The 12,602-nt window shown below is 40.8% G+C and overlaps 1 protein-coding gene across 1 annotated transcript in view; it reads right to left on the reverse strand.

Annotated features, from left to right (window-relative positions):
• The window catches only part of GALNT2 (polypeptide N-acetylgalactosaminyltransferase 2), an 81,350-nt gene that overhangs the window by 27,095 nt on the left and 41,653 nt on the right, over nucleotides 1–12,602 (reverse strand). The window contains exons 3-8 of the mRNA XM_061624475.1: nucleotides 11,657–11,810; nucleotides 9,244–9,342; nucleotides 9,072–9,139; nucleotides 8,600–8,665; nucleotides 4,999–5,120; nucleotides 2,205–2,292 (exon numbers count right to left, since the gene is read on the reverse strand). Of these exons, the coding sequence (XP_061480459.1) occupies nucleotides 2,205–2,292; nucleotides 4,999–5,120; nucleotides 8,600–8,665; nucleotides 9,072–9,139; nucleotides 9,244–9,342; nucleotides 11,657–11,810 (597 nt within the window). The remainder of the gene's footprint in view (nucleotides 1–2,204; nucleotides 2,293–4,998; nucleotides 5,121–8,599; nucleotides 8,666–9,071; nucleotides 9,140–9,243; nucleotides 9,343–11,656; nucleotides 11,811–12,602) is intronic.

Raw genomic sequence — 12,602 nt, forward strand, 5'->3', positions numbered from 1 at the left:
AGAACGTCTTTCATCATTTGCACTCTAGCCGTTGTCCAACCTGTTTCATTGTCCTTGGCTCACTGATGTACCAGGGTGCAAACTGGGCTCCGCAATGCCAGAGAGGGCCCTCAAGGGCAACTGTGTCAATAGCCTGACGTGCCTCTCTGTTCCACAGCATGACAAGGGCTTCAACAGGGTCACCTGCTCTGTCTACTAGGAACTCCCCCAGGGCATTCAGGAATCCAGTGGATTCCATTAGTCTCTGGGGGTGGACCATCTTAATCTGTCCATCACTCCTGCAGGGGAGGATCAGAGCCATAAGTCTAAACTTCACCAGAAAGAGGTCTGACCATGACAATGGGGTGACATCCACCCCCCTATCTCCAGACCACCCCTTCCTCCATCTGGAGCAAAAACCAAGTTGAGAGAGTGCTCTGCCCTATGCGTCAGGCTGGTGACAACTTGAGACGGCCCCATGGTCGTCATGGACGCCATGAAGTCCCAAGCCAGAACACTAGAGGCAGCCTCAGCATAGACACTGAAATCACCCAGGCCTATCGTTCTGGGCTCCTCCAATACCACAGCCAAGACCGCCTCCACCAGCACAGTCAGAGCATCTGCTGGGCAGCCGGGTGGATGGTACGCCAGCAGCAACCCTAGTTTACTGTCTCCTTGGCTCAACACCAGGTGCAGGCCCTCACAACCAGCTCCAAGACAGAGTGGTTTCCTGGTGACAGAGATGGAAGTTCTGTAGACTGCAGCAACTCCTCCCCCGGTCCCTGAAGCATGTGCTAGTGTTGCACCGACTATCCAGGTGGGCAAAACTGGGTTAGATCCTCCCAGCTCACCCACCCAGGTCTTGGTAATGCACACCAAATCGGCAACTTCATCCATGATCAAATCATTGATGAGTGTGGTCTTATTGTGTACCAATCTGGTGTTAAACAACAGCACACACAGGCCAGCGGGCACAGCAGATGAGCAATGAGGAACCCATCCATGAGAGGAGTGGGAGCGAGGAACAAGGCACAGATAGCTTTGCCCTCGTCTTCTATGGTAGTTTACCACCTCCCCATGGCTATACCTTCCTCTGCCCATGATCACTAAAATTGGGGTGGCATCACCCATGTTCTTCCTTACTAAGACTCCTCCTAAACACCTGATATGGACCCAACGAGAGCCCATCAACAAAACCTACTTGAACCAATTATCCCAGTAGGTGGACAATTGATGGTAGACAGTTAAATTGATCCTTTAATTGATTTTGTCCTGTTCTTGATGGAGTGCATTTCTCCTTAAGGATCAGGTTCACAGCTTTGGTGAGCTACTGCCTCTAATTCTGCTCCTGGATGGTCGGATGGTGTTTATCATTATTACTTGCTAGTCACCAGCTCCTTGAACAACACAGGGTTGTTTCAGAAATAAGAAAAAATATACCTTTTTTTTAACCACTCTCCAGAATCAGTTACTCTCACAATCTACGTACTATAAAATGGTCAGGTTCAGACCTGGCAGGCCCAAACCTCAGCCCTCTACCACTATAGGAGACAGCAAAGGAAGGTCTTAAGGATACGGGAAAATAAAAAAGAAAGTATGTCCTATTCCCCTTTCCCTCTCTTGAAATCCACCCCACCCCTTGCAAAGCCTGATCCGTAATAAGATTCCTGTTTCCGGCTTACAGGAGCACTGAACATTTTGCTGCAGATTACTGCTGTTCTTAAAGACTTTCTACAAAAATTTCTTAAAGCTACTTACAGCTATAAAATTCTCAGAAATGTTGTTCATACAAATATAAAAGGAGTTACCACAGTAAAAGCGATTCGGGTGAACCTTGCAGCATACACTGTTTCTTTAAGTGGTACTCTGAGATATATGGACTTAAATTTGAGACAGCCACAATACTTAACAATCCCTGAACATTTTTGTTCTCTTAGTGCTTAAGTAATGCCTTACATTTTTGTTTAGTTATTATAAGAGATCTTCCATTTCTATATGAATTTCCAATTCAGACAGGGTTTTTTCATTTTAAAACAGCTTTGTTATTAGCTTAAAAGGCATTCATTTTGAACTATGCCACAAAAGCCCTGATTCAACTAGAGCACTCTGTTGCTTAGGATTTCAGCAGTTTGAGACAGGAATATCAAAACAATTGTGTGTTCAGGTGTTCTGAAGCATTCACATTTAGAAGCTGTGGAATGATTCTATATGGTACAGGTACATACCGCCTTTTAAATCAGCTGATGCTCCCACATACTGGAAGTTGTCCATATTAATTACATCAATTATAGGAGACACAACTCTGGTCCTGTCCTAAAATAAATATTGGGGGGGGGGAGAGGGATATCAGTGTAAAATATTCAGAGAAGGTTGTTGAACTTTTTGCTATGCATGTGAAGTGTCACAAAATCCATGCAAAGGCATTTTACTTTTCTTGTTATGTTTCCCCTTCAAATGTATTTGCAGGAAAAATATCCCTCTATCTATGTTTTTCTTATTTCTTCAACCCCCTATACTTGATTTATACAGTATCATACTATTTTAGTTGCTGCGAAAAGTAGACCTGGATCTTGAAGGCACTATTCACATGTCAAGAAGTAATAATTTCTACAGGCTCAGACCTGAAATTGTCTCAGAGCTGAACTCTATAGCTCCTGCTATTGAAGTCATCAAATTATAATATCCAATGGAGACGCTATGAGCACTACCAGCACTATACTAATATTAAATTGCCATGCTTAAAAAAGAAAGTGGACTACTGATTTAGACTGTAGAAAAAGTAGTAGATAAATTCGTATCGGATACAGAGTGTTTAATCTCAAAATGCATCTAATGGAGATAGACTAAATAAATCAGCTGTTTAAGGATCATCAAGTGAGCCTTGTGGCTAAACAGGGATTTGAAAGTTTCCTCACAGAGGGAGACAACACTGAATAAAATGGGTCAGGGGATGAGGAAAGGGGCAGTCCAACTTGTTTGGGTGTGCTCTGGAAAGTGGAAAGAGGAGGGGCTTGACATTATTTCTGGGCCCCTACAGCTGTTCCTCAAGCAGACATCTGCCAGGAAGATTAGAAGGCAACCAAGAGGAATCCCCAGCAAGCTGTGGGACACAGGGAACACTGTGACAAAGAGTGAGGACTTACTCCTGTCCATTTAAGACAGGCAAGAAAAAGCAAGAAGGTGTTAAAGGATGCCCCACACAACTGTTCGCTTCTAGCTCTAGCTTCTCTTTCCCCTTCTGCCCCTCCATTTCTAGCTTTGGCTTCCATTTCTTGCCTGCTCTTTTTTCTTCTTTGCTCCATTGCCCTCTTCTTCCATTTCCTTCTTGTCACTTTTCCTCACTTGCCTCTCTACCCCATATCTCTGCCTGTCCTTTCCATTTCAGTCTTCTGTTCTCTTCCTTCCTCCCCTCCTCGCACACATAGCCAAGAACCAGCACAGCCATTTGACCTTACTGGTCAAAATGCAGCACTTGCTGTGGGCAGGCAGTGTCGCCCACCCTCACCTCCATGTTTATTCCCTATTCCTTCCTCCATTCACATGTGCACTTCTCTCTCTCTCTCTCTCTCTCTCTCTCTCTCTCTCTCTCTCTCTCTCTCTCTCTCTCTGTGTGTGTGTGTGTGTCTGTGGAGGTGGTTACCCCCTTCTGCTTTTTGATGAAGATGTTTTGTACTTGTGCTTACCTCGGGGTTCCCCCGAGTCTGCCAAAACCTCCCTCTTATGCATGAGTGGTGCCTTTGTGGCTACATAAGTAATATCACTTTTCTCTGAAGACTGGAAACAGGGAGAATGGTGATTACAAGAAGATCAGGCTTACTACTGTGACTTTTATTTTATTGTCTAACAAGTTTATCCTTTGCCAGCATCACTGTCAGTTTAAGTAAACCATTTCTAAATTGTCTGTGACAATAGCTGAATATTACATAGAAATTTCCTGGAGTTAAAAGAAACTCCAAAACAGAAGTGACAAAACATGCTTGTAGTTAAAGCAATCAGCTTCACAACAATGCATAGCATGAATTTATGAAAATTAGCTACCTATTCTTGTTGAGAAGCTCCAAGACCTTGATCATTATGGTTGCCCTTTCCACAATTTCCTAATCGTTATCTTATCTATTTTGATATGCATATCCAAGTGTAACTTCATTTTGATCTATATGTTGTTGTTATGTGCCTTGAAGTCGACTACGACTTATGGCGACCCTATGAATCAGCTACCTCCAAGAGCATCTGTCATGAACCACCCTGTTCAGATCTTGCAAGTTCAGGTCTGTGGCTTCCTTGATGGAATCAATCCATCTCTTGTTTGGCCTTCCTCTTTTTCTACTCCCTTCTGTTTTTCCCACCATTATTGTCTTTTTTAATGAATCTTGTCTTCTCATTATGTGTCCAAAGTAGGATAACCTCAGGTTCATCATTTTAGCTTCTAGTGATAGTTCTGGTTTAATCTGTTCTGACACCCAATTTTTTGTCTTTTTCACAGTCCATGGTATCCACAAAGCTCTCCTCCAACACATCTCAAATGAGTTGGTTTTTCTCTTACCCACTTTTTTACTGTCCATCTTTCATGTCCATAGAGATCGTGAATACCACGGTCTGAATGATCCTGATTTTAGCATTCAGTGAAACATTTTTGCATTTGGGGACCTTTTCTAGTTCTCTCATAGCTGCCCTCCCCAGTCCTAGCCTTCTTCTAATTTCTTGACCATTGTCTCCATTTTGGTTAATGACTGTGCCAAGGTATTGATAATCCTTCTGAATGATTTCATAAATTTCATTTCATTCATTTATTTGATTAATTTACAGACTGCCCTTCACAATACAACAATAAAAATACTATCAATATAACCAGGAATTTACAATTCTTCACATCAAGTTGGTATTCTAGTTAGCAAACTGGGAATTTTGGAAGAACTTTTTGAAATTAGATGAGGATTGAATACCACCATTACAAATTCTTTTAAGCACCAGAGAAAAACAAAGCTTACAGATCAGTAATCTATGCTTCTCTTAACAAACCTCAGCTACTCTCTCTAGAAGAGGTTCCAGCCAGTGTTCGTTGCATTCACAATGACTATCCAAGAATGTCAGTACTTTAGCCTGTGCTGCATCTGCCCCTCGGACACGAGACCGCATCAAACCTGAAAGTCAAGAGCACACATTAGCCAATTGCTTGTTAGCTCACCCTTTAATAAGTTTAGTGTCACAGACAAAACAAGATTGCCTATCATCCTGCTACTTATATCCTCTGCAGCATATAGCATTGGCTATTGTTGGGAGGCAAGATACTGGGTTAGACGACTATTTGGATCAAATGCTAATAAATATATCTCAAGTAATATAATCACACTACGCTTTCCTGTAATGTTGCTGGAACTTATAATTGTTTGGTGTGAAACATGAATATGGTGCGCTTGTAGACTGCGCCAGTATGCCAAACAGGGCCAATGTCCTCACTCCGCCCTACCCCACCCTCCATGCGTATCACCAGGCTGCAGCGACATAAAGGAGGTCTCTCCTCCTCACATCATGGTGCCTGGAAGCTAGAATGCTGTTGCAGGAAGTTCCAAGGCTCTAAGGATGCTATAAAATGTAGTTTTCCTAGCATTCTTGGTGCCTGGGAAGTTGCTGAAGCAGCAATTTAAATATCAAGCATCATGAAAGAAGGAGCAGACCTCCCTTCTCCCATGTCCTTAGCACTGCTGCTGAAGGAGAAGCTACAGTTGCCATAGTAAGGGGGCTGGAGGTATCAGGGTTTCAAATAATGCTGAACTCCCAATAATGTCAATAGGAGCACAACAAAGCTCCAACTGAGCTCTGAATTAATAGAACTATTAGTTTGCTTGCGGAAAATAGCTTATTTCCTGAGCTCAGTTTTAAATTAACCTGAAGTGAAATGCTCCCCTTTGCTACTTTCCTAGGAGCTACTAACTTAGGCTGCTGTAGATGAGGGGAAGGGAGAAAACTTTAAACAAGCACATAAGCCTTGGCATCTCACACTTTATTTCCATTTTTACATTCATTCAGAGTCTGTGACAGCTTTGCAAGCATTACACAGAAGTTACACATTACAGTGTGCATTTGTAATTTGTGTATTTCTTTCTACAACTTCTTGTGCTTTGTTCATCTAATGAGCTACTCATATGTGTATCACTTCATATTAAGACTGAAAAGACTATCAACTTCCACGATGCAGTAACTGGGTGTAATCACACATGCTAGTGCAATCCTCATTACCTTCTACCTCTAATTCTTATGTGTTAAGCAGATTGTCTCTGCTATAAAACTTGAGAATAGAAGGAACACTTTAGAAGAATTTATGTTGAGATATTCAAAACCTTAACCTTATTAACCCCTTTGGGAACAACACTACTAATGAGCTATTCACATTATATAGAGCCCACAGTTTAAACAAATCCAAGGAGATTTTTTTTAAAACTAACTTCATTTTAAAGTATTTTCAATGTGGTATTTTAAAGTACAAGATTACAACAACTATACAGGGAAGGTATCAAGGGTCAGTAACAACACAGCATTAACAGACCACCAGGCACTCTAGGTCAAACCAACTATCATGTTTCAGGAAGGGGGATGGCACCGAACAAAAACTTGATTAAAAATTGATAGAATTTACCTTTTCTGTCATTTAAAGTTACTTGTGCATTACACTGACAACATATCCCTTTGAAACCACTCTCCTGGAAGTACTACCTACTGACTTTCCCAACTCTTTCCCTCACCAGCAGTTTTGGTTTCATTTCTCCATTGGGGGACCCTCCTTTTGTTCACAGTCAGACCCCCTGAACTTTTGTTTGATACTGCTTTTGGAGATGCTATTGTTGGGTTCAAATGCAAGCGCTCCCCCTCCCTGCTGCAGGGGCGAGCCAGCGCTTCCCTCAGCCTGGGTAGGAGCGCAAGCTTGACACTTTATTTACCTGTTTTCAGTGGCCCAGCCAGATACCAAAAGTAAAGCAGACACACATACAATTACTGCTTGATCAAGAAGGGGTCTCTCTGCCCTGTCAGACCAATGATTAACTATATGTACTGAAAACTGTCTCCTTAACTTTAGCAGCTATTGTCATTCTTATGAGAGTCTAGCACTACAGTGCCTTCACACCATCTACCGCAAGTGGTCTGAAAATCTTACTGCCCTTTCTATGTTTGAACATATAGCTTACAACAGTCAATCTCATTTGGATACCAATATGGGCTGCCTATATTGAGCTATACACTTCTCAGAATGCTGGAATACTTTTATTGTTAATGTTAGTTGATTATGTTCCCTGTTTTTCCTTTTATATTTGCAATATTTATTTATTTTAAGGTAGTGGCCAGCCATTGTCATATCCTGCTCTGAATGATAGGTTAATGACTTTGTAACTCTATATGTTTGCACACTAGGTTTTTTTTTTTTGGTATATTTTTAGCTGGCTTGAAATGAAATGATCACATACTTTTTCTGTTTTAATATCTTACAATCCTATGCATGTCTAAAAAAACCCTGTGCATTTTTTCAACTCAAAACTCCATACAGGTGTGATCAATACTGAAAGGTTATTACTTCTTTACCTAAAGTATACCATACACTTTCCTAAAGCTACTTTGTGAGCAATCTATACAATTTCATACTTCAAAACAAAACAAAACGCTTAAGTTCTTCAGGGTAGAAACTATCTTTAAGCTCCATGTAATAAAAGAGACTAGGATTATGTCACTGAATGAAGAATTTATTCAAGTTTCAAAACAGAAGTTTATGCAAATACAACTATGTCATTTTTACATAACTATTGACTATGAACTATAAACACCTTCAATAGTTCCACTGCTACCTCAAGTATATGCTGCATGGTTACAGGAATTTTGCAGACGATTAAATTTCACACTTTATAACTACTGTAATTAATTAATTTTTATATCCTGCCCTTCCTCCCAAAGGAGCCCAGGACAGCAAACATGGTCTATTCATCCACAGAGAATGAATTAAACTCTGAAGCTTTCCTTAATGCTGGAATAATACTGAAGGTATTATTCCTGTTAGTATTAAAAGTCAGAAACCTTCTCTCTTCCAACAATACTTGTTACAGCACAAACAAAGCAAGATTTAATAATCATCTACTACCATTTTAAGGAGAAAATACAAGCGTAATTCATACATTTTTGAATAAACTGCTTGTGCTTTACAATCTTTTGCAGATACCTAGGATACCAGGGATTCTAACTACTTCTAATCTAATCAGTAGTTTTTCATAAAAAGCACCTACGATGTAGTTCAGCTGAACAACAGATAAGCATTCCAACTGACGGCAGTATAAGAAAACAATAAGACCCACAACTTTCCATGTCTAACTTCTAAAGCTTCTATGCTCAGGAAGCAGTTCATTTAGGAGGGGCTCCAGGCCTCTAGTACTATGAAAAGAGAGCATTTACAAAGTGAGCCAGATGACAGAATAATAAAGGCTATCGATTAAATAGCTGCCTCTTTTGTGCAATTCATTGTATTTCATTTCTTTCACACACAGTACCTTCAGCAAGTGAATACTGTTCCTGTTGTTAACAACAGTAATTCTGCCTTGATTTCAGTCTCTGTAATTTTTCCAGTACTAAACAAAATGCTCACCTTCCCGACGATCATTTCGAAGTGTCCGCACTTTCTCAATTTTACCAAGGAGAGCACCATCCTCAGCTGGCGAAAAAGGGATCATTGGTTAATCACTTGTTCATCTTGGCTCAAGAAAAACATGTGAAATGTTTTTGTCTTTTGCCAAACACCTACAACTATCAGGTTTTGGCGCTATGGAGCCGCTGCTTTACAGGACCACTATCTTCAGATATGGGTGAGAATTTCAGCTGAATACTACTTAGAATGATGGAAGAGACACTCAGTTCAAGTGCCTTAACAGTCTGGATCACAATCAATCAATCAATTTCATTCATGACATCAGAAAGCAAGTGCTAGCTTTGAAAGCTACAAGCAAGGTAAGACTTTGATAAATATGTGCCAACCCCAACCAAAGGAGAGAAATCCACTAGAAAATCAACAAATCTTTTAATGCATTATTTTAATCACTTAATCCTGTGTCAGTACTCACAATCATTACTGTAGTCATCTACCAATATGATTTCCTTGATAAGATGTGATGGACTTTTTTTGAGAACACTGGAAAAAAAAGGACCCAATAAATTCATTTAATATTAGTTAAATTCATATAGCGCCACAGTAAAGTGGTTCTATGTAAGTGAAAAAATGATTATCAGGAATACCTGACAACTGTTCGAAGCAAAGCTGATCGTGCCTCATTGTGAAAGGTGATTACTACACTCGTAGCTGGCAAATCAATCCGCCACTGCTTCCGCTGACACCTTCACAGAACGACAAAGTTTCAAATGTTAGACCTCTTATGTTTAGCGGTGCCATCTAGCAAAGATCTCTATTAAAAGATTTACAACATGCTTCCATATTCTAGGATCTTCTATCTAACAATAGCAGAATGTTTGAAGAATAATTGGCATTGTATTAAATAAAGTTATGCCATATGCTAAAATCACCACCAAAAAGTTGGCAAAGATTCGAAAGATTTGGTTTACACCAGGGCACAATTTTGGGGAGGTCTGGGGCTATTCTGTGTGGCCAGGTGTTTTGTGTGTGTTTGTGTGTGGCATTCTGAGCATTGCTGGCATTTGGGTACATGGTGGGGAGTACCATTTATCATATAGGTCTCTAGCAATGTTATCCTTATATCACAAGACGTGTTTTTGAAGCACTCCCTTTCACAGGTGCAAGGTCTGCTTCTGATCCTGGCACCATGGATAGCATACCAACTTTTGTTACCATTCAAAACTCTTGCATCATCTTTGCCCACTTGGGATCTGTGCTACACTAACTTTTATCATTTCTTTGAGGGCTGGCATTTTGCCAAGGCAGACGCAAAGTTCAAGACCCTGCCAAGGGGGAGCTCATCCTATATAGCTGTTACTCCTTGACCACATGTAAGTTAGGCTGCAAGTCACCTGCACTATGGCACCTCATTAAAACAGATTATTATACTAACTATAATCACAAAATAGTTGCAGTTTAAGAGCTTTGCAGTGCACCAGTTATGTTTAAGTCTAATCATACCAATATTAGTAGAATATTCTGTCTAATATGATTCATTTGATCATCTTTAATAGCATAAGTTGAATCTAGGTCTTCTAAAGTGAATTATACCCACAAATATTTATAAAGGGCCCATATAAAATTAAGCAGCTTAAAAGTCTCACTGGCAATAGGACTGAAATGCCTTGTTAATCCTTTGTTTATTCCACTCTAGAATTAATCAGAGCAGGTAGACACTTCAAACATTACTGGACCTCTTCTAAACACATGGCAGGGGAGCACAGAATCATAGAATAGTAGAGCTGGAAGGGCCCTATAAGGCCATAGAGTCCAATCCCTTGCTCAATGCAGGAATCCAACTCAAAGAATATCCAACAGGTGGCTGTCCAGCTGCCTCCTGAATGCCGCCAGTGTTGGAGAGCCCACCATCTCCCTAAGTAATTGGTTATATTGTCGTACTGCTCTAACAGTTAAGATTTTTTTTCTGATGTTCAGTCAAAATCAGGCTTCCTGTAATTGGAGCCCATTATTCCGTGACCTGCGTTCTGGGATGATTGAGAAGAGAGTCTGGCCCTCCTCAGTGTGACAGCCTTCAAGTACTTGGAGAGTGCTATCGTATCTCCCCTCAGTCTTCTCTTCTGAAGGCTAAACATGCCCAGTTCTTTGTCTCTCCTCATAGGGCTTTGTTTCCAGTCCTCTTACCATCCTTATTGCCCTCCTCTTAACCTGTTCAGGTTTATCTGTATCCTTCTTAAAGTGCAGTGTCCAGAACTTGACACAGTACAGTATTCAAGATGAGGCCAAACCAGTGCCAAATAGAGGGGAACTAGTACTGTACAATATATGGAAACTAATTCTATTGATGCAGCCTAAAATAGCATTTGCCTTTTTTGCAGCTACACTGCACTGTTGGCTCATTTTCAGCTTGTGGTCAACAACAATCCCAAGATCCTTCTTGCATGTAGTGTTGCTGAGCCAAGTATCCCCCATCTTATAACTATGTATTTGGTTTCTTTTTCCTACGTGTAGAACTTTGAACTGATCCTTATTAAATTCCATTCTGTTGTTTTCAGCCCAATGCTCCAGCCTATGAAGATCACTTTGAATTTTGTTTCTGTCCTCCAGGGTATTAGCTACCCCACCCAATTTTTTATCATCTGCAAATGTGGTAAGCATTCCCTGCACCTCCTTATCCAAGTCATTAATACAAATGTTGAAGAGCACTGGGCCCTGGACTAAGTCCTGCGGTACCTCGCTCACTACCTCCCCCCAGTTTGAGAAGGAACCACTGATAAATACTCTGAGTATGATTCATTAGCCAACTGTAGATCCACCCGACAGAGAAAGGAGAAGCAAACAGACACACACTCATACTACACTGGATCTCATCCTATGAATAAATGTAACTCAATAGTGAATTATAGGATGGAAGTATATTGACAGGGCACAAGCATTCATGTGATAGCCAAGTCTGAAATTTTGACAGCTGCAGCTGAGCTGTTCTGTATTAATTATTTGATTCAGCTTATGGACTATACGCTATAAGAAACCTATTCAAACAGCAAATTTGGTACTTACTGATCATGTCTAGTATCTGGTACACTTCTGTCCATTTGCAGTTTATCACTTTCTACTTGATTGAACTTATTACGGGCATATGGGTCTTGACCAGCTTTGACCATAGTAACTCCAACATAAGCTTCCTGGTCAAAGTCTTGCCACCTAACTTTCCCTGAAAAGACAAAAAACTGGTGTTAACAGATTCAAACACAAAATTCTAGTTTTGTATAAACATGTACTTAACAGACAAGTGCAGCAAAGCTTCCAAATCCCAGAAAGGCAGGTGACATCTTTCATTCAAACGCAACAGGTTTTTTGTCCAGTCACACAATGGACTTGTTTGAATGACCAAATCTCGGCTGATGATCCAAACCGTGCAGACAGTTCAGACACCCACATGAAGCCACCTGCTCCTCCCTTTGTTCACTGAATCTTGTACTCTTGCATGAACCAGCCAAAAACAGACAGTTAACCATAGCTTCTCTGTTCCACCCAAACCAGGAGCTATAGTGAGTGTATTCCAAACAAGCCAGAATATGGAACATGGTTTCAAAGTTGGCTTCCATATCCTGGCTTGTTCATAGCTAACAGGAAGGTATGGTTAACTGTAGCTTCCTGACTTGTGTGTTTATTCACTCACATGAAGGGAGAAACAAAATGGCTGCATGTGGGTGTCTGAAGCTCATGCATATCTTGGTTTTGAACATCCGAGCATGGCCAAATAGTGTTCCATGCCAGCACTCAAGTTCTGGATAGTATTAGCTTCCATTACTCAGCCTGTGCCACATACTTTGTTCTCAGGAAAGCTGCTCAGATCTAATGCCTAATGCAGTGTTCAAAAAGCTGAAAACGGGGCAAAACTACATGTTACATGAAACGCATTACTGAATTTAACATGGCTCAGTTTTTAAACTAACATAAGTCAGGGCCAGCCGTACCTTTAGGCAGGGTGAGGATGCCACCT

Source organism: Rhineura floridana, chromosome 4, assembly GCF_030035675.1.
Source record: "Rhineura floridana isolate rRhiFlo1 chromosome 4, rRhiFlo1.hap2, whole genome shotgun sequence".
In the NCBI taxonomy this organism is placed as follows: domain Eukaryota; kingdom Metazoa; phylum Chordata; class Lepidosauria; order Squamata; family Rhineuridae; genus Rhineura; species Rhineura floridana.